Source organism: Setaria viridis, chromosome 9 (assembly GCF_005286985.2).
Source record: "Setaria viridis chromosome 9, Setaria_viridis_v4.0, whole genome shotgun sequence".
NCBI lineage: Eukaryota > Viridiplantae > Streptophyta > Magnoliopsida > Poales > Poaceae > Setaria > Setaria viridis.
The window spans coordinates 10,388,514-10,414,733 of record NC_048271.2 but is presented as its reverse complement, the minus strand read 5'-3'; the positions used below and the strand labels follow the sequence as shown (position 1 = coordinate 10,414,733).

Below are 26,220 nucleotides of genomic sequence, written 5' to 3'. Positions count from 1 at the left end.
CAAGTCTGCACTCGGCGGCTCGGCGCTCGGCAGGCAGGGAAGTCAACGGCCAACGCGACCGCGAGCCGCCGCTCGTCTCAGGCGGGCGGGCGCACGCGGCAAGGGGAAAGGGGCCACGGGCCGTCGACCCATTAACAGAAAAGAGCCCGTGGAGGGAGACAATGGAGTTGGCCCAGTTCGCACATAGTGCACGGCGTGCCAGCGCCCTTCTTCTTCCGTGCATGGTGTATGAATTAAAAAAAAAGTTGTATGAATCAAAGATGGTGTGCTTGAATTTAGAGTTGGCTGTGTGTATTTGTTCACGTTCTTTTCTTTGCAGTTCATCGTGAGATCGATAACATCTCTTTCAGGTTATTTATTCAGAGTGAGTTTCGCGGCTTTGTCGAGACGTCTGAATCTATATGATTCAGTGCAGTGCTCCGACGATGAATTCGGATCTATATAATTCAGGTTGTTCAATTTGGTTAATCTATACCGGTGGATTAGCGCACAACCTCCTGGGGCTTTGAGTTATTATTTTTTCCTTTTGTAATAATTACTAATCTTCAGACTAGGAGAATGCTTAATCTGAATCCGTGTACAATCTGAATGCTGCTGCCTCTGCTATGGAGCATGCCTGCTGTCGAGGAACAGGAACGCCCGCGGTGCTCCGGCGAGCCGAGGCGGTGCTCACGGGGCGCCTCGAGCACGATATCGGCATCCATGTTGCCCGTTGCACGAGACGCGGCATAGCGACCCAGCACGGTCTGAACGGGCCGGCGCTACGGCGAGCCACCGGCGTGCGGTGGAGACGGGGTTCTCGCGGCCGGCACAGCTGCACAAGGGGTGTTCGGTGTTGGCGCTCAGGTGCTCAGCTCTTCGTGGTCCTTGATTGGTCAAAATGGTCATGACCAGCGGTTGGAGACCTCTTCCAGTTCGAGGATTTAGGACAGAGACGACCGGGGAGGACGGGGCGGCACTCGAAATACCGACCGGGGGTGGACGGTATTTGAAATAACGTCCACCGCTGGTGCCCTTTTAGCCGCTGGATCGGACTCTTGCGGTCCAGATCGGGCGGACGGAGGACACGGTCGTCCTTGTTAGGCAGGTCCGGCCGCGGGGGAGCTGGATGCGGCCAGCGCGACTCAGCGCCATGGCGGAGGTCCGGCGCACCCTCTGGAGCGTGGTGGAGCACGCCCGCGGGCTCGTCGGCCGAGGACGCGGGGACATTGTTGCAACTTCCTAGGGCGCTCTTGTCTGGCCAAGCGTCTGAGGTGCCGCCGCTCAGCCTCGCGAGCAGCCGACACCCTGGCGAGCCACGGTAGAGGCGGCGTCCTTTCGACGACGATCAGAGGCGGACGGCACTGACCGGGGGTGGACGGTATTTCAAATACCGTCCATCCCTTCCCCCTGGGTCCCTGACATCCATCCGATCGGTCTCGTGCGGTCCAGATCGGGCGTGGATTGCTCTCGGTGCTGATCGTCCTCGTCAGGCAGGCAGGCGCGGGAGCATGGCGCCACGGCGGAGCCCGGAGGACGCGGGGAACTTCGTTGCCGCTTGCTTCCAGAACAGCTCGTGTGCCAACCGAACGCCGGGCCTTCGGGTTGACTTCGTCGTCGTTGCCGCCGGCGCGTACGAGGTGGCGCGAATGACGAGGGAGGTGGCGCGCGCACGCGTCCATCCCGAGCTGCGCCAGCGCCGCGTGCAGGTCGCGCTCGCGCATAGCGGGGACGAGGCTGTCCCCGAACTGCTCGTCACCGCCCGTGAACACCTCGTTGCCCACGGCGATGCCGGCGGTGAGCCATTGGCAGCGCCTGGAACGAGCTGGCGCATGTGGATTAGCACACAACGTCATGGGGGGCTCTGCCTTAAAGCTCCCGCGGGACGATGCACCGAGGCTCGAGGCGCGTCGCTGCGGATCGCCCATCACCGACGGCCACGGTGCGCTGGCAACAAGGTGCGCAGGGCGTCCCGGTGGCTGCCCTCGGCGTCACCCACCCGTGAGCGAGGCGAGGTCGACCAGGCCGCGCGCCGGGCACCAGCAGGCCACCCAGGACGACGAGCCGGAGCCGGTGGCATGAAGGCGCGCGGTAGCAGCAGCCAACAGGCACGAATCTTGCGAGGCCAGCTATTTGATGCCCCGCTCGGCCCTCCTCAGCAACAGCAGCACACAACAAGGAAAAGCTGGGAAGCCCGGCATGGCCGTCACCAGCAGTTTTACTTTTACCGCATAAAACTGAACAGGTCGAGATATAAGTCGTCCGGTGGCATCAGTAACTCAGCAACGTGACCAAAAACAGCACAATATTCAACCATGGGAACACTAGGTCTGAAGCCCAGAAAAATGCTTCACGTCGTGCTATGTTGCGAGTAGTGACCATGTAAACATGCACTGTGTTGCAGCCACTCAGGTACCATTGTAAGAGTTGCTAGTCACAAATACTCCTAGGCTAGCTATTCTCTCCGAGTATCAGATTTCCCAGCCTCAAAAGAAAGAACACCGAGAGGCGCCATTTCAGAGTACAGCAAATCCTGATGTTATGCTGCATGCAGTTACAGTACTAGCTGCAAACTTACTGACCACCAAGTGTTTCTTCCCAACCCTCAGAAACATCCACCAAAAAAGGAAAATGGCGATCCAGTTTTCACGTGTTCTTTCTCTAAGCTGCCTCGGTGCTGCCGTTCTTCAGCTCCATTGCCTCCCTACAAGGTCAAAGCCAATTACTAGAAACTTGAAAAGATATCCAGTAGCTGGATTCAAATAACCAGCACATTGTTAGTTGTAGCAATCCTTCTACGGTTACTGGAAGGGAACATAAGAAGCAATGGGCAGGTCTCTTACCAGTACAACTTATCGGCCTCATCGTTTAGAGGGTCCAGCTCTAAACCCTTAGCGAGTGTGTTACAAGCTTGTTCATAGTCCTAAAGAGCACGATCGAAAACGCATGGCCAGTCAAATTATGTATATGAGAGACAAAGGGACAATGAAATGTCAGATTCAGCAGGACACTGGAGCTGGACCCAGGGTTTTTAGTCGCACCTTCAGAAGCATCAGAGCTTGTGCTTTCTGGAAGTAGGCCTTCACCCACTTTGGCCGCAGTATGTTGCACCAAGTTGCATCTCGCAGAGCCCTTCTCCCATCACCTATGCAGAGCCAGCAAAGACTCCTGTTTGAGAACAATCCAGCATCATAACGATCCACCCTCATTGCCTGCAGTAAAATACATTAACTGTGTCAGTATACTGCTGTTGCCACATTCCAGAAATGCTGCATCATAAGCTCAGAGACTTGCCATTTGTTCTTAGGTAAAAGTGGGCTGAGATGAAATAATGTGGAGCAAAGAGTGATTGACTCGCAGAATTTCTCCCTAAAACTAGACGCAAGAGGTCATCAAGAATATAAATCACTATCATTCAACTTCCTCCTGAACGAAGTTAAAGGAGGTGGCCTTCCATGACTAACAATACCAACCCAAAGCCTATGCAACCTAGTTAATTGCTGATTTCCATCTTACAATATTGCACTCTGGATATTATGGGATTGGGACCACAAAAAATGGAGGACAACAAATGCTATCAGTTGGACCAAGTTTTGTGAGCACAAGACCGCGCATGGTACTGCTTTTCTCCTAGAGACATGCTGTGGTGATTGTGATGTATCAAGACACATGGTACTCAGAAAATATAAGCTGCTGATTAACCATACCAACGGGTATCTTGGGGATCCAATCAATCCGGAAAAAAAAACTGAATAGGTATTCACTAACATAACATACCATGTCCATCTTGTTCTATGATTATGTTCTAGAAAGCCATTAACTAGGATGATTAAAATGCAAGGGAAGCTGATATCCATTCAAGGTCTTACAGCGGGGAGGTAACATGTCCAAGCATATCATGAAAGCCAAACAGAATTGCAAATCAACTCAGCTTAGCCAGGTACTTTATCAGTTTTACACTCCATATTAGATGGATGAAACAAATTACCAATCAAGCCCTCCATATTAATGCAAATTGGTCAACTACATTTAGGTAACTGTCAGATAGATACCAATATAACCATCAGAAAAAACTGAGTGAAAGGATAACTCGTTTTACACTTCTCTCCATGTTCAATGGATAAAACTAATTGCCTATCTAGACTTCCAATTTATAAGCTCAAACTCGTATATGCTCCATAATTTAGGAACCTTACAAATAGGAACACTAGAAAAACTCGACCTGCGGGGGTAATAGGAACACTATCTCAATACCATCAAAATGAAGTTAATGAATGGATGCCATTACTTCCAATCAGTATAAACTTGACAAGGGGAGAAAACGTCCCCTATCTTTCTCTATGGGAAGGGGGTACTGAACCCTTTAGGCAACGACCCGTGAGCACTAGGCTTGCGCTTGGGTGGGTAGTCTTAAAATGGAGACTCTACCAACTATCGCTCAGTTCTCTACTTCCAAGCACTATAGGAAGTCAATGGTTCCTTGCTCACTTCTTATAGACAGACAGCTCTAGGCAACTAAACTTTGAAGTCAACATGATGAACTGTACACGAGGAGATGCTGACACTAATCACTAAACATTTTAACAATTTTCACATTGCTGGTGTTAATATAGTACAAAATACCTGTGTGTAGAATGCTGATGCATTTATATAATCTTGCTTCCTAAATGCATCATCACCCTGTTTTTTCAGCTCAGACTTTCTCTCTTCAACAAAATTTTCATCCTAAACAACTTTTGAGTCAGACAGCGATCCAATGGTGTGATAAGTGAAACAGTAACTATAACTTCAAATAGATCCAGAAACACTTGTAGGTATCAAGAGTATAAAAACTAGGCATATAAGAGTGATTCCCAGAAATCTGCTCATCCATGCTGGTGGTAAACACACAGGAACAATCATTAAACTGCTAGGGAATTTTTTATCTGTACACATTTGTGTCAAAATCATAAGTGAAAACCAGCTTTTCCCCGTTTTTTATGGAAAATGGACAGCCGGTACCAGCTTAGGTATAAGATTCTTTACACAACCAGTTTCAGTAATCTTAATGAAAAATAACCAAAGAGTCAGTATATTGCAGTACATGGCAACTAAAATATGCATGTCTACTCCAAAGTTCACTAGTATTGCTTGTAACTGAAATTAATTGCAGTGCAAGACAATTAAACATGGAAATTATTGGTTTACTGGAATATTCCTACTTGTAAAATTTGTTTTCTCCAGGGAAAAATGAATTGGTTACCTGTTTTCTTTAATAGAACCAAACTTGAATGAACAGCATTCCAATAATACAAGTTATCCATGAAAGCATTTAAATTAAACAAGTTTTCTAGCAGAAATCTAGACAGAGCTTGGGCAACAATGCAAATGTGCAAGAACGCTAGCATTTGGCATTTTTGGGAGTACATAGAGAAAAAAGGATCAAGCACAAGCTACTCTTGATTTCTTTAAGTTCTGACACTTAAATATTACTAAGTTGCACAGCCAGGTGCATGAACAAAAACATTTGCTACAGTGGCATACCTCTAGTTGCTTTCTTTCCAACTTCATATGATTGATTATTCCATCAACGCTCCAATTTGTCACAGTTGGAATTGGGGAAGTGAAAGGAAACAGAATCTCAACATCTTCACTTGTACCATACACAGCAGCCAACTCTATTGGGATTCTACCAAACTGTTGAAGAGAGGATCACAAGAAGACATTTAATATATGAGAAATGAGGACACTTCCATAAAGATAATACTGATTTCAGGATAATTATGCTCCCAAAGAGGCTAATGAAACAATGCAATACCACCAAATAGATGCCTAAATAAATCAATAGTCCAGAATGCAATGAGCAATTCTAGTCTTGCCCCAAATTTCCTTGATTCCATACTATCAAAATGGGGCAAGGTAGTGCTGAAGGTTATAACTGTGCATACATATGAACCAATAAACATGGCATGGCAGGGGATGGGAAAGGGTAAAATGCCCATAAGATTGACCTATTCAGAAACAGTGACAGATTTTGAAAGTTTACCTAAAGTCCTAAACCTATATCGAAAAAAACCTAAAGTCCTAAACTAGCTCAGTGACTCAATCGGTGCTCAAATAGTCAAATGTTTAAAGCTAGTGCCATTTTCCTTTTGGAAGAAAACAGACATCTTCATTACTTTCTATTTTCTTTCACAGGCAAATTCATAATGCTGTGAGCCTTTTCTTTAACAGGAACTATGGAATACAACTTTTGTGTAATTGTAATATACCAGTGTTGCAAGGCAGTATCACGGTAGGCCTGCCACTGGGTATCCATCCCCACTCCCCAAATCCACACCCCCTTTAAATGGGAAAGGTACGGGTAGAAGATTATATACCCATTAGAAATGGGGAGGGGAGGGTATGAGGAGGGTACAATTAATCAATTGGATATGTATATATATGTAGTACAAAGTTAATTATCCATTGGATATAGGTGGAATTGAGGATGTTAGATATATATGATGTACATGTGTGTGTATGTCTGGCGTGGCCTGTCACGCCAGGCTTGGACGGATAGGATCGGTAGCATCCCCAGGATTGCTGCCCAAGATAGCCACCTCCCCTGATTCTAGGCTTCCATAGTTAGCCAGGGAGGCGCCTATATGTACTGCCCTCTGGGTCTTTCCTATTCATCTAAGTATTCCGCACAATCTAATCTACTCACATGGTATCAAGAGTCCGGGTACATCCCGATTTTTTTTCCGCCTAGCGCGCCATACCCGGCGCTGCTCGTCCTTCTCCTCCGCGGACGTCGCTCCGTTCCTGCGCCGCCGTCCTTATGGCTGGATCGGACGCCGGCAATGACGCCCCTCACGCTACGGAGGCCGAGCGCCAGCGCGCTGCCCGCCAGACGGCGCGCGCCGCTGCTCTAGCCCGCGCTGCAGCTGCCGAGGAGGAGGCCGCTGCAGCCCAGCGGGACCGAGACGAGGCCGATGCGCGCCTCCGGGCTGCCCTGCAGCGTGCTGCGGCCGCACGCAATGAGGCGCCTCTCCCCTCCGACGAAGAAGACGCGCTCGCGGACGATGATGAATCTCCAGGACTGGATGCACGCCGCGCCCTACTTATGCACGAGGCGCAAACACTCCTGCATCTGCATGCCCAGGCGGTCGCCGTCCAGAACATCCGCCTTCTCGTCCCCGTCGTCCTCGACTCCGCCGCCGGTAACTACGCTCGTTGGCGCGAGCAATTTCTCCTTACCGTTGGCAAATACTCGCTGCAGGATCACGTACTTTGTGAGCCCCCTGTCCTCCCCCATGCTGATTGGATTCGCATGGACTGCGTCGTACGCTCGTGGCTCTACGGCACCATTGCCAATGAGCTCGTCGACATCGTCATGACCCGCGGCGACCAGGGCGCCTCTGCTCGCGCGACATGGGTTGCCATCGAGGCCCAGTTTCTTGGAAACAAGGAGACGCGCACCATCCTCCTCAACGCTCAGTTCCGTAACTTCCAGCAAGGGGACCTAAGTGTCACGGACTACTGCAAGCGCCTGAAGACGATGGCTGATGACCTCGCCGACCTTGGTACACCGATCGACGACAAGCTGCTCGTCCTCACCCTCGTCGGCGGCCTCAACGAGAAGTTCGCCGCCGTCGGTCGCGACATCCGTCGTAACCGGCCTCTTCGCTCCTTCCTCGAGGCACGAGACGATCTGCTTCTCGAGGAGATGACGCTGCCCTCCTCGACACCACCCACGGCCCTCCACGGCGACACCTACGGGGCCCAGCAGCCCCCGCGGCCACCTGCGCCCCATCCTCACAGCAGTGGCCGCAACAACTCTGGAGGTGGCGGCAAAGGCGGGGGTGGCCGGCGTTGGGAGGACCGTGGCCGTCGCGGTGGCCAAGGCCGCTACAACAAAGGCGGTCACAAGGGTGACTCCAAGGGCACCAACAGCGACACGTCCAGCGGCGCTTCCGGCCCCAAGGGACCCGGCGACACTCCTCCTGGAGCCTGGCCGTCCTTCTGGAATCCTTGGACGGGGACCATCCACATGTACCCCGGCCCGGGACCGGCCCGCCCTGGTGTACCTCTTCGCCCTGTGACTCCGCTGCCTAGCGGACCGCCCCTTCCCCAGGCTCACCTTGCGCAGCAGCAGGCGCAACAGCAAGCTGCCTGGCTGCATGCGCAGCAGCAGGCTGCCTGGGCCCAGGCACAGCAGCAGGCGCCCTACCAGATGGCGCCACCTCCTGGCTTCTTTGGCCCCCCAACCGGGCTGCCATCCTCGTGGGATCAGCAGTCCCTCGCGTCGACGTTCAGCACCATGACACTCAACCAGCCGCAGAGCAACGACTGGTACCTCGACTCAGGTGCACCTCCCACATATCTTCTGATTCCAGCATCCTCACACATTCTTCTTTACCGCGGTATCCCTTTCCTTCGAATATTATTGTCGGTGACGGATCCTTGCTTCCTGTCACGGCCACTGGCTCCGCTCATCTTTCAGGCTCTTTGTCTCTTAATAATGTCTTGGTTTCACCTAAACTTATTAAGAATCTCATTTCTGTACGCCAGTTTACCTCAGATAATAACTGTTCGATTGAATTTGATCCCGCTGGTTGCTCTGTGAAGGATCTGGCATCTCGGAGGGTGATCGTCAGGTGCAATAGTTCCGGGCCCTTATACCCGTTGAGGTTTCCTGCTGCCCATGCTCTGGCCGCCACATCTTCACCTTCGGTGTGGCATCGTCGTCTCGGTCATCCCGGTCATGAAGTCATGTCTCGAGTCGCCTCCACTGTACCTTTCAGCAATAAAGACGTTGAGTCCATCTGCCATGCTTGTCAGCTAGGACGTCATATTCGTTTGCCATTTCAATCATCTACATCTAGAGCTACTAGCTATTTTGCTCTTATTCACTGTGATTTGTGGACTTCACCAGTTTCTAGTGTTTCTGGCTATAAATACTACTTGCTCATTCTAGATGATTGTTCTCACTATTTATGGACGTTTCCTTTACGGCTGAAATCCGACACTTTTGCGACTCTCACTAACTTCTTCTCCTTTGTGCACACACAGTTTGGGGCTACGGTCAAAGCCGTCCAGTGCGACAATGGCAAAGAGTTCAACAACTCTAGCTCGCGCACATTTTTTGGCTCTCATGGCATTCACCTTCGCATGTCCTGCCCCTATACATCCGCACAGAATGGCCATGCCGAGCGTATGATCCGGAGCGTGAACAACATGGTTCGCTCGCTCCTCTTCCAGGCCTCCATGCCGCCCTCTTACTGGGTTGAGGCCCTGCAGACCGCCACCCATCTACTAAACCGTCTGCCTACTAAGACCCTGGGCGCCACCACCCCCCACCAGGCCCTGTTCGGCCAACCTCCATCCTACACCCACCTCCGGGTGTTTGGATGCACCTGCTACCCAAACTTGTCCGCCACAGCTGCACACAAGCTTGCTCCACGATCCACCCTTTGTGTTTTTTTAGGCTACTCCGATCATCACAAGGGATACCGCTGCCTTGACCGCTCAACTAATCGTGTCATCATCTCTAGGCATGTGGTGTTTGATGAGACCACATTCCCTTTTTCGCAGCAGCCATCAGCGACTTCATCTAATGAGTTTGATTTTTTACTGGAGCCCATTGATGTGCTGCCGGTGCCTATTGGCCGGACCCCACTACTGTTGCCTGTAGGTACGCCCCCCATGGTGGTTGATCCTGCACTGCCACGTGCAACTGGAGTCTCTTCGGCGGACGATGCTCCTGCGCTGCCATCGCCCGCACTGCCATGTGCGGCCTCCACTCCTGGCATGCCGACCTCAGCGCCACAGGGGACGCGCGCGCCAGCTTCGGCGCCTGGCGCCCCCTCTGCTTCCAACGCAGGAGGGGCACCCGGTGCACCCACGCCTGCTTCCAGCACAGGCGCAGCCTCGGCTGGCCCTTCTCTTCGCTACTACTCCCGACGTCCCCGACCGCCGCCTGAGCCCATCACTCAGGCACCGACCGCTCCGGTGCTGCCCAAAGGAGCTGTCCCTGTCCAGCCCGTCGCAAATCAGCACTCTATGATGACTCGTGGGAAGCTCGGCTTCCGCCAGCCAACCTTGTTCCACTCCGCCACACTCTCTCCGGTGCCACGGACTTATCGGAGTGCCCTTACAGATCCTCACTGGCGCCAGGCCATGCAGGGAGGAATATGATGCTCTCTTGGCTAATCATACTTGGGATCTCGTGCCTCGACCGGCTGGGGCAAATGTCGTCACTGGCAAGTGGGTCTTCCGGCATAAATTCACTGCCGATGGTGCGTTGGAGCGTTACAAGGCTCGATGGGTTCTTCGAGGTTTCACACAACGACCTGGGATTGACTTCTCGGAGACCTTCAGTCCTGTTGTCAAGCCTGCAACTGTCCGCACTGTGCTCTCTCTGGCTCTCTCTCGACGGTGGCCGATCCATCAGTTGGACGTCAAGAACGCCTTCCTCCATGGGACCCTGTCCGAGACGGTATACTGCGCACAGCCCGCTAGTTTTGAGGATCCTGCTCTTCCTGGCCACGTCTGCCGCCTGAACCGTTCTCTCTACGGTCTCAAGCAGGCGCCACGTGCGTGGTACAGCAGGTTTGCCACCTACCTGCAGCAGCTGGGCTTTGTGGAAGCCAAAACTGACACGTCGTTGTTTGTGTTCCATCGGGGTGCTGACACGGTGTATCTCCTCCTCTACGTCGATGACATTGTCTTGACCGCCTCCTCGTCGCAGCTCCTCCGTCGGATCATTGATGCTTTGCAACGTGAGTTCGCTATGAAGGATCTCGGTACTCTGCACCACTTCCTGGGCATGCGTGTACAACCATCTGGAGACGGTCTTCTCCTCGATCAGCACCAGTTCATGCTGGAAATTTTGGACCGTGCTGGCATGGCTGATTGCAAACCATGCTCGACGCCCGTGGACACCAACCCGAAGCTGCCCAGCTCTGAGGGGGATCCTCTTCCTGCCAACGTCGCCTCGGACTACAGGAGTCTTGCCGGTGCACTGCAGTATCTCACCTTCACTAGGCCAGACATCGCCTACGCCGTCCAGCAGGTCTGCCTTCACATGCATGACCCAAGGGACCCGCATCTTGCTGCTCTGAAGCGCATCCTTCGCTATGTCCGTGGCACCCTTCACCTGGGACTACTGCTTCGCCCGTGTGCACAGACCGACTTGGTGGTTTACTCCGACGCTGACTGGGCCGGCTGTCCCGACACCCGGAAGTCCACCTCAGGCTACGCCGTCTTCCTGGGCGACAACCTTGTCTCCTGGTCATCCAAGAGGCAGACCGCAGTCTCTCGGTCCAGCGCCGAGGCTGAGTACCGAGCAGTTGCCAACGCTGTTGCTGAGATCGCCTGGCTTCGACAGCTACTTCTGGAGCTACTCGCCCCCCTGCGCCGCACAGCCTTGGTCTACTGCGACAACATCAGTGCCATATACATGTCCTCCAACCCCGTTCAGCATCAGCGAACCAAGCACATCGAGATCGATCTGCACTTCGTTCGGGAGCACGTTGCCACTGGTGATGTCCGCATCCTCCATGTTCCGACGACTTCGCAGTACGCCGACATTTTCACTAAGGGCCTGCCTTCTTCTGTCTTTACCGAGTTTAGGACCAGTCTGAACGTTCGATCGGCTGACGATCAGACTGCGGGGGGATGTTAGATATATATGATGTACATGTGTGTGTATGTCTGGCGTGGCCTGTCACGCCAGGCTTGGACGGATAGGATCGGTAGCATCCCCAGGATTGCTGCCCAAGATAGCCACCTCCCCTGATTCTAGGCTTCCATAGTTAGCCAGGGAGGCGCCTATATGTACTGCCCTCTGGGTCTTTCCTATTCATCTAAGTATTCCGCACAATCTAATCTACTCACAGAGGAGGGTAAGGAGTGGATAATAATTATTTGGATTTGGGTGTGAATAAGAGTGGGTTTGCCCATACCCTCCCAGTGGCAGGCCTATATCACGAGAACTATTACAAGTTAAGCAGCTCTCAGTGATAGCGTGGTGTGACAAAGAAGATGGAAGGCTCACCACGTCAGGAGTGTTGGGGTCCGCACCAGCCTCCAACAAGCACTTAATAGCCTCAGTTAAGCCTTCCTGTGCAGCCGCTGCCAAAGGATTACGAATGCCATTCACTTCAGCTCCAGCCTACCAGTTTATGCATAGAAGACAAAATAATGAGACATTTCCTTCATATATAAATTGACAGTTCATAATGTAAAACAAGACTCAAAGCTGAGAATACTGTACCTGAATCAATAGTTTCAAACAAGACAAGGAAGGAGTGCGTAGTGCCATATCCAAAGGCGTTGATAGGTCTGCTCCCTTGTTGGGCTAGATAAGAAAAAAAAGGAGGGGTAATTAAACAGCATAGAAAAGATCAGGAAACCTATTTTTAAGTACAGGTAATATGTCTGCTCTTTTTAATTTCTCAGCAGCTGTTGCTGTGTGGGTCACCGCTCACATATGCCCAAGCTGTGTCACATATCAACAGCTACCGGGAACCAAGCATGCAGGTAGAAATAAAGGTACGAAATATCAAGCCCCCATGCTTTCAGGGTGCATAGAGAACACAGCTCGTATTGTAAGCCAACAGATCAAAAAGATAAAGCTAGTACATCTGCATTGTGGTCCAACAAGATCTTCAGAGTACTATCATGTCCTCCAAAAACTGCAAGATGTACTGGAGTCACATGGCATGATTTGCCATCAACGTAAGCTCCCCTAGAAAGCAGAAATTTTGCTATTGCACACCGTCCTGAAGAAATACACGAAAACTTAAGGTCATAATAAAGCAGAAATATATGACGAAACCAATTCAGCAACCAAGTGTCAACATCTACAATTGATAAATTTACTGTTTTACTATTCACTGAAGAGCATACAGGGAAAACCAATAGCAATCCTAAGTTCATCATGAAACAATTATTTTTGGACAATCTATTAGTTTCACTGGCAGAAATCAAAATAAGGTATGAAACCGATATCCTGGCAGAACATCAGCAAGGTACAAACTGATCATAAATACAAGGTCTACCAACACTAATGGCCAGAATCCCAGATGCAATAAGCATAGGAATCTTAAGTCGAATTGTACTTTGCGAGCAAAGAAAGATTAATGTGAAAAAAACACTTTTTTCTTGAATGATAATATAACAATCACGGCAGTTGAGCATGGGAAGATCATAAAACTAGGATAGCTTGGTTTATGACAACAATAGTCACAGAAGACAACTATAGAATTTGAGCTACATAATGTACCCAAGAGCAACGTTGCAGAAATCGTATTTTGGTATAAGCTTGCTTAGTTCATTGTTGAATATGATGCCATCGTCTGCAGTCGTGTATAGATTCAACTAAAGACACTCCAGAGGAATACCCTATGTTCCACGGTATATCCACCACAAGAGAGAAACAAGATAACAGTAAAGACTGAACAGGAAGCCAACATATGTACCAGAAGAAAGAAAACACGAGTGAAGTTTGTTTGGTGTTTATACCTTTCTCTGCAGCTGTATGAAGAGCAGTGAATTTGCCGTGACATTCTAGATCCCCTTCTTGATGGAGATCAGCACCATGATCAAGAAGATACCTCACAACAGGGAGGTTCCCACCGAACACTGCATGCTGCAGGGGTGTCATTTTCTTACCTGCAAACAAAAGAACACAAGTTTGTCGAATTAAAGCTAACTCAGAATTGGTGAATGCAGCAAACTTAGCAAACCTATTACACTTGTTTGTGGACTAGCTGGTTTGTACCTGTAAAGGTGTCACGCTTGTTGACGTCCATCTTGACTTCCTCGACCAGATACCGGCAGATTGGCAGCATGCCCTTCCCACCGGCGGCAGCGTGGAGAGCGTTCATGCCCTCGTAGGCTGTGCGGCGCAGCATCGAACTGACCCCCTTCCCATTGACGTCCATGCGCTTCGCGATCTCTTCATGAAACGACCAGGAACAGCATTTTAGTGAGGAAATAGTGGCAGAAAGCGTTGGTACGATACACTGAACTCGCTGGGCTCGCTGCACAACGCCCAAATCCGAGACACGAGCGCCCGTCTCAACCAAATTCGAGGCCGCACGCGCGATAGGATCGCGCATACGCACAAAAAAAAAAGAGCATTTTTCCCCACGCCAAGGCGAAGGGGAAAACACCCCCAACCAAATCGACCGCCGCGAACGAACTCGCGACAAGACGAACAAGGAAGAGGAGAGGCGCGCGCGTACCCTTGAGGCGGCGGACGTTGCCGTGGTGGGCCGCGACGAGGAGGGTCGCCTCCGGAGGCCACTGGTCCTGATCATCTGCGCAGAAGAAAAGCGGAGCGGAGCGCGTGAGGTCGGACCAGAGGGATTTGAGGGGGACGGGAGGAAGGACGGGGGCGCGGTAGCTCACCGGTGTGGAGGAGGATCGCCAAGAAGCTCGGCAGCGGCAGGTTCAGCGAGTCCATGGTCCGGCGGCGGCGGCGGCGCCGGAGGGAACGGGGGCTAGGGTTTAGCGAGGTGGGGTGGAAGGTTCTGGAGGCGGAATCACTGAGTAGGGGAGAGGGGGAAGAGGCGGCGGAGTGGTTGATTGATGACGGCGGGAAGAGAAATAAGAGAGAGAAAGAGAGAGTGAGAGAGAGAGAGTAGTGTAGGAGGAATGGTGGATCGACACGTGGTCTGTCTGACACGGCAGGCCAGCCCCGAGGCCCGAGTTGATTTTTGGACTTTAGCTTCGTTTAAACAGGCTCGGACCTCGGATTGTTCAATTCACTGTTCAAAAGGAAAAATTTTGGATCACTTTTTGACTCAAAATTGTCAGTTGTATACCGATGCTGATGGTGGCGCCGGGTCATCGTGTTGTCTTGCACCATCTGAAAGTTTGTCATTTCTTTTACCATATGGGCACTTGGGGGTACGGTTTGACATTAGCTATCACATTTCAAGTGCATGCTACATTAGGCTCCTTTTCGCATCTGTAATTTTTCTCCCCAATTTTTGGTCGCTTGAAAGTTAAATATATCCTAGCGTCGAATGAGCTCAATAAAAAAGATGAGAAGAACTGAAGTAGTAAATTGATTACATTTTGAGTTTAAATATGAGAGTGGACTTGACAGATATTTGCGTAACAAACTGGCACTATGGTTCTCCTTCTTAACACTCCATAGCAAAGGGTCAGAGAAGAAAAGAGGCCCAACATACTCTACAGCTTGTCATGGTGTGTGGATTTTATTTTTGGACTCACGGCTAACTAAAAAAATGCAAAAGAAAAAACTAATTTTGTCCGCTTTCCTCTCCTCTCCTCTCCTAAAACAAAAGCCACATACCACGACAGGGGATGTTGGTCCCTTATGGCTTTTTTTTCTCTAGAGAGAGAACTCACAGCTAACACTAAAATATGTATATAAATGGGGAAACTAATTTGTCCTATTTCCTCTTCTCCCCACACCTCTCTTTGGAGCACTTTATCTATCCCTCCATAGCGTCCTCATTGTCGATTATACTTTGTCCCACCATATTCCATGAGCTGACAAGCTCTTCTTGAGTCTCACCACTTGATCTACCAATTTTCATCCGCTTGGTTTGTGCCGGGTTCAAGCGGATCCTGAGTTTGTGACTCTAACTAGGCTCGATTAGATTAGAAGCAAGGGTCACTGCCAAACTTTGACCCTCGCCCGGCCGCTTCCTATTTGAATACCCAAACCTTCCCGTTATTAGTTATTGTGCTCCATAATTTTAGAAATCTAGTTAAATATACTAAGAGATTTTGTGTGTGTGTTGTGTGTGTGAGAGAGAGAGGGGGGGGGGGGGGGGGGGCGGGAGGGAGTAGGAGCAATGGTGGATCGACATGTGCTCTTTCTAACGCAGCAGACCAGCCCCGCGCCCCAAGTTGCCTTTTGGACTAAGCTTCGTCTAATAGGCTTGGATAGTTTCTCTTTCTCCACAGACGATTTTGTGTCACATTCACTTCACTGTTCCAAAAAAGATTTTGTGTCACATTTTGACTCATAATTATCAGCTGTCACCAGTATTGATGGTGCGGCCAGGATATCGTGTTGTTGTACACCTTCTGAAATTTCTCATTTCTTTTACCCTATCATCACTTCGATGGCATATTGTTTGACATTACCTATCATAGTTCTGTGCATGCTACATTAGGCCTATAGTGTTCTTTTAATTTTTTTTATCATTTGGAAGTTAAATGTGTCCAAGTTTCGAACGAGCTCAATAAAAGAGATGAGAAGAAATGAAGTTGTCGAATATAATCGCATTTTTCAGTTTAAATATGAGAGTGGACTTGACATATATGTTTGTGTAACAAATTGTCACTGTGGTTCTCCTTTTTAGCACTCCATAGCAAAAGGTCCAGAAAAGAAAAATGGAACCAACATACTTTGTCAGCTTGCGATGGTGAGCTTGCCACGGTGTGTGGCTTTTGTTCTATGACTCACAGCTAACCAAAATAATTTAAAAGTGTAAGCTAATTTTATCCTCTTTCCTCTCCTCTCCTCTCCTCTCTCCGAAGCACTCTCTCTCTCTCTCTCTTCTCTATCTCTCCACAGGGTCCCATTGTCGATTCTACTTCCTCTAGGCATTTTCCATGGAGTTGGCAAATTCTTCATGTGTCTCTCCACTTAATCTACCCATTTTGATACACTTGGATTGTGCCAGGTTTGAGCAGATCTCGAGTTCGTGCCTCTGACCGTGTTCAAGTAGATTAGAAGCAAGGGACGAACTCTAGGTAGCAGGGCCAGCTCTGACGCTAGGGCATTAGGGGCGACGGCCAAGGGCCCATACCAGAGGAGGACCCAACATCCTATACACACGGTATGCCTACATTTGAGGTGACGAGGCCCAACTATAGCGTGCTAGTGCTAGCTGCTAGAGTACGCAGAACAGAAACAAATCGGTAGAGAACACTCGTTCGTATGAATCCTATCCATCTTTGTCGCTTCAAATCGAAGCGATGTGGCCTCGCGCCTGCCCTCCCGTATCTAGTATGATCCTTGTCCACGAAATCAAAAGGAGATTAGCAAATCAATCTACAATCGTTTGTCCTCATCACCACTCGTACGAATTTTCTTAGATTTCCAGAATTTCAAACTTCTAATTCTAATGTTTACTTTTTCTTCACAATTTAGGTGTTAGTACATATTATCCGTACTAATATCTTTTTTAAATTTTTTAAATGAAAAAATATTTAGGTTAAAGGGTCTATAGTTCCAATTTGCTCAAGGGCCCTTGCAACCTTAGCTTAGAGCCGGCCCTTGCTGTTAGTGTGTCACACATCTGTTTCTTGAGGGAACAAGGATTGTGGAAATGGTGCAATTCAGGGGGGTTTGGCAGGGATAGCCCCCCTTTGAATTTGATCAAATTTTGAGGAAATTAGCATGGTTGGCCTCCTAACAATGAAAAAAAAAACGAGCTCTTGGCTCCGCCCCTGGGTGCAATCGTTTAATGACAAAGGTGAACATCTAGCATATACGTATAGTCCATTTGAAAGGAGGACATGCCCAGAGATGTTGTCTAGTTGATCATGGTCCCGAGTGATTCCATTTTTGCTTAACTCATCGAGTCATCGGTATAGACAGGTAACCACGGGAAGGCCGCCACACGCTGAACGTGCATGACCACAAACCCTTCTCCCTTTGGAGAAGGTGAGGCACGTCGTCGCCTCCGGACCCGGAAAAAAAAACCAGGGTGGCCAGCTACATACAGGACACACACTTGCAAGAGACGCAAATTAAAAAGCCACTGCATGCACAACTGAATTTCGGAATCCAAGGCTCTTCCACGGTTCCACCCACAGAAAAGCTGCCTTTTTGGGATGCAAACGCTCCCCGGATCGAGCCAGATGAAAGGTGAGAAAAGGTTAGCGCGGAATCATATCATCATGCAAGAAGTCAGAAGCCTTAGCAAGAGAGTGCACGGTACGCCATGCACGGTCACTAGCTATCCCGAAGATGCGTAAATATCCGGACATCCCTGGGCGCGGATGCAAAGTATCCCCAGGATAGATATCGCCACGTACGTAAATGACTCCACGTCCCCCACTAGCCACTACAGTCCATTACTGGATGGAGTTATTGTTGCCAAACGAAGTGATCACCTAGCCGTGTGGGCGAGCACGAGTCCGACACACTCCCTTGCCGTGGCCTCTTGCGGATCGGAGCACGCGGTGCATGCCTGCATGCTGCAGAGCAACACGGGATCGATTCGTAATCCTCTCGAGTCTGGAGTGTGCATGATTGAAACTAAAACCAAATGGAGGGTACGTGAGATCGACCGAATGTAATAATCCGAAAAACAAATGGAGGGTGACTGGCATATATTTCAGTACATCACACAGGATTTCATAAGTTTTTAACCAACAAATTAAAGAGAGGTACACACAGGGCATGGTCCATGGCGACGGTCCACGCGTACGTTATTCTCAGCGCCGATTACACACGGTGGTTTAGTTCCTCGGGCGATGGAAATGGTACAACACACATGTATACTAGGATACAACAAAGGTAACAAAGGAACGACGACGACATGAACAGAAACTGGAAGACGACGGACGCCCGGGGCTTTAGTTTGTTTCGATTGAAGGGAGCTCTCGCGCGATGATGCCGTCTCACATGAAGCCCGCGAGGTTGAGGGTGACCTCATCCTCGGACGGGTTCATCTGGAACTCCCTGGAGGCCATCTGGACGACGTCGACGTCGTCCGGGATGGCGGTGGCGTCACCACCGGCGCCGCCGCCGCCGCTCGGCCCGGCGCCCGCGGCGTCGCCATAGTAGTAGTAGGGATAATGGCCTGCACTGGCGCTGTTGGCGTAGTAGGCGTCGGCGTGGACGGAGGACGATTGCCACGCCATGTGGTCGACGAACGGGTAGGTGATGAGGTTGTTGCTGTTGCTGGCGTTGGACGAATCCTGCTGGTCTTGCTCCATCATCATCATCTGCGGCGGCGGCGCCCTCGCCGCCGGCGCCAGCGGCGCGCCACCGTAGTAGTAGTAGGAGTTCAGGTCCAGCCCCAGGTACGAGGGCGGCGCAAGGTCGGGGTTCATCGCCCCCAAATTGACCGCCGCTGCCGCGGAGGATGGGTTGTTGCCGGCGGCGGCGCTGAGGTACATCCCCAACGCGGCCGGATCGAAGCCGGCGGCCGCGGGAGCGAGCGGAGGGCTGACCACCTCGCCGCCGTAGTACCCACCGCCGGTGTTGTACGACGACGGAGGGGAGTCGTCCGACGGCGCCTGCTGCGGCGCGGCGCCGGCGCCGTCCTCGGCGACGGCGGCGGGGGGAAGGCTGCGGATGTACTGCTCCAGGATGGACCACTGTTGTCCGGGCGGCGCCTCCGCGTTCTTCTTCTTCTTCAGCCGGCGCTTCGCCTTGAGGCTCCGCTTGGTGGCGTTCCAGTGGTTCTTCACGGCGTTCTCCGATCGCCCGGGCAGCTGCCTGGCGATCATCGACCAGCGATTGCCGTGGATCTTGTGAGCCTTGATCAGCTCGATGTCGTCATTCTCAGTCCAGATTGTCTTCGCCTGTTGCAAGTTAGTGATCGATCAATCAGTGAATAAAGTATTAGCGTGAGCACACAACAAGTGCAGCCGAAAAACACAAAGATTTTCGCAACATATGCGAAATCCACCTGAAATCAAGCAAATGTAGCATGTGTGCACACTATACTACTGCAGAATTTTGCATCCAGCGCTGACAATCAGTGGTTACGACAGAACATCGAAATTCACATACCAGAAGATTAAAAAGATTCCTGCACAATCAATCGGTGGCTTTGATGGAGAATTACCACACATAGTGGTCGGAGTAAAGACACATGCAACATGTACTCCACTAATTTGTTACCAAATTAATACCCACTATCGAATGGTGAGACCAAAATTTAGCAGGATTTGTAAGTAGAAATTAAACACAGGCAAATTCCCCCCACAAGCATCATGTGACAGATTGGAGCAAGGGGGCAGATCCATCGTTCCCCCAAATCAGCAAGGCAGATCATCACTTCAAGCATCCACGCATCAAGAAATTCGAGATCTAAGAAATTAAACGAGAAGGGGGGGAATCGATGCATATCCGCACCTTGTCGATGTCGGGGCGCAGGTGGTTGGTCCAGCGCTCGCGGCACTGCTTGCCGATCCGGCCGGGGAGGTGCTGCGACACCGCCGCCCACTTCCTCTCGCCATACACCTTCACCATCTCCTTGAGCGTCCTGCGTGCGACCACGGACAGATCGAGCAATCAGCACAAGCTCATCACGTCAAACCACAAGCTGGATCCATCGGTGAGAGCTTCATCCGACTGAGCAAAACAAAGCAAAAATTCAGAGCTCTGGAGGAGTGTCTTACTCGTCTTCTTCCTCGGTCCAGGGGCCCCTGAGCGTCGGCGGCCTCATGACGGCGCCGCCCGCTCGGGCCTGCTGCTGCTGCCCACCGGTCCAAGCGGCGTGAACGACGTTGGCGGGTACGGTGCCATACCCGGTGGGCGCCAGGTACCCACCGCCGGCACCGAGCAGGAGAGAGCCCATGCCGGCGGGGATCGTCATGCCCGTGCCCGGCATCACCTGGTGAGCAGCGGCGGCGGCGGCGCCGCCGCCGAGGTGCACGGGACCAGTCGCCACACCCTGGACGAAGCGGACCGAGCTCCCGGAGTCCATCTCCACACCCGAGCTCGAGGTTCCGAGCTAGGGCAGGGGGAATCGCGGAGGCCCCAGCAAGAATTTCTTCTCGGGGGAGAAAGGGGCGAGGAACAGGCAGTAGAAGTAGAAGAAGAGTCACCGCTGGCAAGTGAGGACCAGTGTGCCGGACTAGGTGGGCATTTATAGCGGGGCCTGCGCCGCCCCTGTCGTCCATCTCCTTTGCGTTCGACGGCCCAGATCCGCTCCGGCGCGGGACGTTCCAACTCTCTCTGACCGGGTTCCCCCATGAGGCGACGTCCGATCCGCTCTGTGTCCACGCGGCAGAAATCGGAGACATGACTGCACGGAAGTCACTTCTGTACATATTTTCCCCCCCCCGTCCGGTGTGGCTCCACATCACCTGCTCACGGCCTATGCGCGCGACGTGGACAGCCGGGGAGCCGCGCGGGCCCCACCTGTCAGTACTTGCTGCACGGCGCGAATGTCATGTGACCGGCTGCTTTTATTGCGAGGGATAGATGGATACGCCGATATGCCATCTGTAATGGCCGTGCCTGCCTGCACACATTCTTCATCCCGTTCGAGGATATACGGTTTGCATTTGCAAGGTAAATTTTGCAAGGGAGTTATCTCATGGTTAAAGTGAAAAACAGTTATGCAACGTATATTTGATGGATTTGGCGTGGAATTCGTTTCGTATCTCGACAATGCTAGATTTGGCGAATTTAAGGAGAAAAGTGACGGTTAAGCCGGTATATCGGAAACGTCATGCGGCATTGAAACGGATGCAAGGCATGAAAGGACACCGATTGGCGGTTACTTGATAAAAACGTTGTGTATTTTTGAAAATTAGCCTTCGATGAGTTTTGTCGTTTTGTACAAGGTGGAGCGGCTAGTCTCACCTCGTTCATGTATGTACATAGTTTTCTTTTTGGAATGTACCAATGCAAGGATTGATCTGATGGTTAAGAGGGAAAAGACAACGGATGCAATATGTATTGAGGAATGTGGCGCGAAATTCGAATTTTCCATATCACGACAAATGTTAGATCTGGCAAATTGAAGGAGAAAAGCGACCGTTGAACGGAAGCGTCATCCATAGGAATAGACAAGATGCACGAACGACAAACACATTAGCGGTTACTTGGTAAAATCGTTGCATGTTTATAAAAAATAGCCTACGAATGAAGAATTTGTTGTTTATATAGGGTGGAGTGGCTAGTCTCATCAATTTAATCACAAAAGGTTTTATTGAGCGTCGACGATTTCCATGTGGTCACATGGAGTTGGATTCGGAAGGAGGAAGTTGTTATGCAAGATGCACCTTAGTGCATGATATATCTCTATGAGACAAAGGCAAATATAGTTGGCGGTTATTTTAATTCATATTTTTTTAAAAAAAATCTAAATCAAATCCCTTAGTAAGACTCGGGAGGGCATTGTTGTAGTTGTGGATATAAAACAGTAAGTAGAACTGATGAGTTTCCACTTTCGCTCATCTCTGCTTGTGTTTTAGAAAAGGAAAATATTGACAGATAGGCCGTTGGCAGCTAGGCCGTTTAGGCGCGGCCAAGGATAAGGATCCAGAAAAAGGTGGAAAAAGGAATACGCACGCAGCGTGGAAGGTGTAGGAGCGGCAAGGACTCCATCTAGCAGTGCTGGTGCAAATGTCATGCCCGGTTGATTTTATTAATTACAATGGTAGATGGATACGCTGATCTGTAGTCGTTTATACATTCTGGTCATCTCGTTCATATGCATACATGCAGCGCGGTTTTGCGCTTGGAAGACATTTTCAATGTAAGGGTGTTGATCTTACGGTTAAGAGAAAAGGCGTTGGATGTATTTATGCAACACACGTCTGATGGATTTGGGTGAAATTTGTTTCTCCCGTGTCATGACAATGCTATAGACTTGGTGAATTTGAGGAGAAAAGTGACCCTCATTAAGCCGGTGCAGGTGAAACTTCATGTATGAAATGACAATTGATGGGTAGTTACTTGATAAAGCCATTGCATATTTACGACAATTGATTGTTTCTCCCGTATCGTGACAATGCTCCTCTGTGCATGATATTATATCTATGAGACAAATGTGAACAGTATTTTTGTAGAATATTAATTTGAACTTATAAATTCATAGATCAATTTCTTAACAAGAGTACAGAATAAGTGGAACCGAAGATTTTTCATCTCGCTCGTCTTTTGTGTGTGTGTGTGTGGGGGGGGGGGGGGGGGGGGGGGGGGGGGGGGCATCTTTGCTTGTTGAGTTGAAAATAGAAAATCTTGATCAGGAGAGCCCGAAGGCAGCACAGTCGTTGGCCCAGGTCGTTAAACTGCTGAAGGAGCAAAAATAAAATAAATAAATAAAAGTGGCGTCGCCCGGACTCGAACCGGAGACCTTCAGTGTGTTAGACTGACGTGATAACCAACTACACCACAACACTATCCTAGATTTATTAAGCTTGACATATAATATTTTAATATTATTCAAATTTCTATCTCGAAAAAGCTGAAATAACCTTTGGTATTTAGTTCATAATCGCATCATGTATAACAAGCAACTATCGTGGCCAAAACATCAAAGTTGCTAATGTTTGTCAATAACTCGGTATATATGCATCTTTTTTCACTAGTAATTAATTAAACACACTAGGACGACAGAGGCGCCCGTGTAGGTCCTCGTTTGTTCACGCAATTTTCTTTATAAATATATTAAACCGTTCTATCTGCACGGCTGCACCATTCAAGATGTGTTCTGGTATCCTTTAATTTTGTATATATAAATATTAAAACCGACCTTTCTGCGTCACTGAAGATGTGTTCTGGTGGTAATTGATCTTTCGAGACGTGTTTGGTGCTGGGCTCAAATCCACTTCGACATTTTTGTTTCGTCATTTATTATTTCTCCCTACCATGCGCAGGCAGGCCTGCCTAGGCTGGGCCTTAATTTCACACAAGTGGCGGCTCGGCGCCGATCGAGCTGCCTGCCATGGCCATGCTCCACTGTCTTCGCCGTATCCGGCTGCTTTCTCCCCTCGTACCGCACCGGCATGAGGTTTCCTTGGAGTTCGCCGCTTCGTCCTCGCCGTCGCGCACCATCGCCCCTGAGCCGAACACTGTCGCCGCTGCTCTAATGGTCACCGCGGTCAAAGCCTGCCACAGATAAGCACGCCGTCTTCCACGTCTCCGATTCCTCCGCTTCCCGGTCTTCCCCGTTCGTGGGAACTCACTTTCTCAGAGTTCGGCCATGGCCGACCGCCGGGGGAAGCAGAGCCGAGCACTCCACTCCTGTCTGACTGTCTCTCTGTCTTTCTATCTTCGGCCTAATGCCATATAAGTTGGCCCACAAAGCTTTCTCTAAAAGCTCACTCAGTTGGAAACCAAGCCCAGTCAGTCAGTCAACAAGCTTAGCCCGTTAGCCGTATCTCCTCCCTTTCTATTAGGCCGTTTTATGGACCGGCCATGGGGTCGAAGCTTGGACCACGACGAACTGCATGTTAAGTCAGGCCCACGAAGACAAACAGGTCAAATGTCAACCAGACTAGAAGGCCCATCAAATTTTCCGGCCATGAACCATGGAGCAGTCAACTTTCCATAGCACGTTAGTTTCTGAGTCTAGGATTTTTATGATGATCTTTTATACTGGTCCCTATTGTAAGCATACGCTGTTTAAAGTTGCAGTTCACCCCGATGCCCTGGATTCTCATGGACATAAAGCTCCATTGGCTAAGATTCAACTCAAGGATCCGTTTGTTATTATAGGGTCCAATTCATCGCTCTTTCCTATTTCAATACCTATATGTTAAATAATCAATTTCTTGTGTCCTTGTTTTATGCATTTTTTCTCTCAACTTAAAAGATCCATTTCGCTGTCCTTTTAGAATTTCTATTGTAATGTTGATATTTTTTTATATTTTTGCGAGGATATTGATATTGTTTATAAATGATCGAGAACTTGAAATATTATTTAGAAGTTAACTCTTATTAATTACTTCCTTTGTGTCATCGATGTTCATTTGTGCCGCTATTTGGAGATAATAGTATAGAAGATATATTTTGCGAGTGAAAAGTAAGCCTAAAGAATCCCTGGCATCGAGTTCGTCCTAAGACCTTGCAAATTATACAGACCGTCTTGGCTTACTATACCCAAACAAACATTTCAAGCTACCCGCAAAAGAGTATATACACGGAAATGAGGAAATGAGTAACCTACGTCTTCCCCATGTCACCAAGATTTCTTTTGTGAACAAGGAGAGTATATAGCCTATTTGAACTGTCAGTCGATCCACTGGTCCAACCACTGCACCACCAGCCTCACCAGTTCCATGAACGATATGGCTTTTCGCTCCAGGCCTACAGCACTGAGAGGTATTTGGTTAAACTTTAGCTCCTGTATTTGATTAAACTTTAGCTCCTGTCACATCGAATGTTTGATATTAATTATGAGTATTAAATATGTGCTAATTATAAAACTAATTGTACAATCCTAGGCTAAATTGCGAGACGAATCTATTAAGCCTAATTAGTCCATGATTTGATAATATGGTGCTACAATAACCATTCACTAATGATGAATTAATTAGGCTTAATAGATTCATCTCGCGATTTAGCCTAAAGGTTCTGCTATTAATTTTATAATTAGCTCATATTTAATCCTCCTAATTAGCATCTGAACATATGATGTGACAGGGTTAAAATTTAACCCCCTACTAAAAAAGACCCGAATCTTCTTCTGAATCATTCGTACATTCGTATAAAAGATTAAGGCCCCGTTCGGACGCCTGCTACAAAACCCTCCTCCCGTACGCGGGCTCCTTCAACGGCAGCATTGCCAGGGTCGCCCGCGCCGCCACCGCCGTCGTGGCAGCTCGGCAGCACGGCTTCGCCGACGAGCTCGCCCGCCTGAAGCTCCGCGGGACGGGCGCCGGGCCCCGGGCGGACATGACGCTGGCCAGCTGCTACGAGGAGGTGGCGTCAAACGACATGGACGACGGCAACGAGACGCTGGGCCGCCTCGACAGGCTTGTCGCCGGCGTGAGAGGAGCAAGGATGAGTTTGATTGGGAAAGCTCTTTGGTTGTTCTGTGGCTCGGGTCCACGTTGGGCGTCATGGAGGACTGCACGGATTGGCTTAACGATGCCGGCAAAGCCGCCGCCTCTTCGCCGGTGGTGAAGGAGGTGATAGCCGGGTGCGCGGCACTATCCCCGTACATTCGTATCGCCCTGCATCTCGCACATGCCATAAAGTTTTGAGGCTATCTAGGTGTTTGTTCAACAAAACTTGTGAGCTGATGACCTGTGCAAATACCGTGGCAAGACTTACACAGTAATAATTTTTCTTTCCATTCTCTTTGTTTCGAGCTGTAAGATACTAGGTAATGACATTGTAGTGCTAAAAAATCTACCACGTACGTCTACTCTCGTGCAAATACTTAAACAGTACTCCCTATACAATACATTTTCGTTTATCCTAAGTCAAACTAAGAGATGACCAAATTTATAGAGAAGGGCACTACGTCTGATGCATCAAATAAATAAATTATGAAAATACTTTTCATAATAAATCTAATTATGCTTTTTTCTATAAATCTGGTCAAACTTAGAATGGTTTGACTTAGAACAAACCAAAGT

The 26,220-nt window shown here is 49.6% G+C and overlaps 3 protein-coding genes and 1 non-coding gene across 4 annotated transcripts; 1 reads left to right on the top strand and 3 right to left on the bottom strand.

Moving 5' to 3' along the window:
* Nucleotides 1-2,354: 2,354 nt before the first annotated feature.
* LOC117840320 (uncharacterized) lies at nucleotides 2,355-14,994 on the bottom strand. The gene is made up of 12 exons (XM_034720814.2): nucleotides 14,362-14,994; nucleotides 14,196-14,270; nucleotides 13,730-13,906; nucleotides 13,471-13,620; nucleotides 12,589-12,728; nucleotides 12,221-12,304; nucleotides 12,002-12,118; nucleotides 5,503-5,655; nucleotides 4,603-4,704; nucleotides 3,021-3,191; nucleotides 2,823-2,902; nucleotides 2,355-2,683 (listed from the first exon to the last, which is right to left on the bottom strand). The coding sequence occupies exons 1-12, from the start codon at nucleotides 14,414-14,416 to the stop codon at nucleotides 2,641-2,643; spliced, it is 1,347 nt and encodes a 448-aa protein (XP_034576705.1). The 5' UTR covers nucleotides 14,417-14,994; the 3' UTR covers nucleotides 2,355-2,640.
* Nucleotides 14,995-18,567: 3,573 nt separating this feature from the next.
* On the bottom strand, nucleotides 18,568-20,606 carry LOC117835253 (uncharacterized). Its single transcript, XM_034714621.1, has 3 exons — nucleotides 20,299-20,606; nucleotides 20,033-20,162; nucleotides 18,568-19,470 (listed from the first exon to the last, which is right to left on the bottom strand). Exons 1-3 carry the CDS (start codon nucleotides 20,604-20,606, stop codon nucleotides 18,568-18,570), a joined length of 1,341 nt encoding a protein of 446 aa, XP_034570512.1.
* A 2,354-nt stretch (nucleotides 20,607-22,960) lies between these two features.
* Nucleotides 22,961-23,034, bottom strand: TRNAV-AAC (transfer RNA valine (anticodon AAC)). Its single transcript has one exon. It is a non-coding gene; the product is annotated as a tRNA-Val (tRNA).
* Nucleotides 23,035-23,640: 606 nt separating this feature from the next.
* On the top strand, nucleotides 23,641-25,842 carry LOC117835251 (uncharacterized). Its single transcript, XM_072290406.1, has 3 exons — nucleotides 23,641-23,645; nucleotides 25,351-25,502; nucleotides 25,556-25,842. The coding sequence occupies exons 1-3, from the start codon at nucleotides 23,641-23,643 to the stop codon at nucleotides 25,840-25,842; spliced, it is 444 nt and encodes a 147-aa protein (XP_072146507.1).
* The last annotated feature ends 378 nt before the right edge of the window (nucleotides 25,843-26,220 follow it).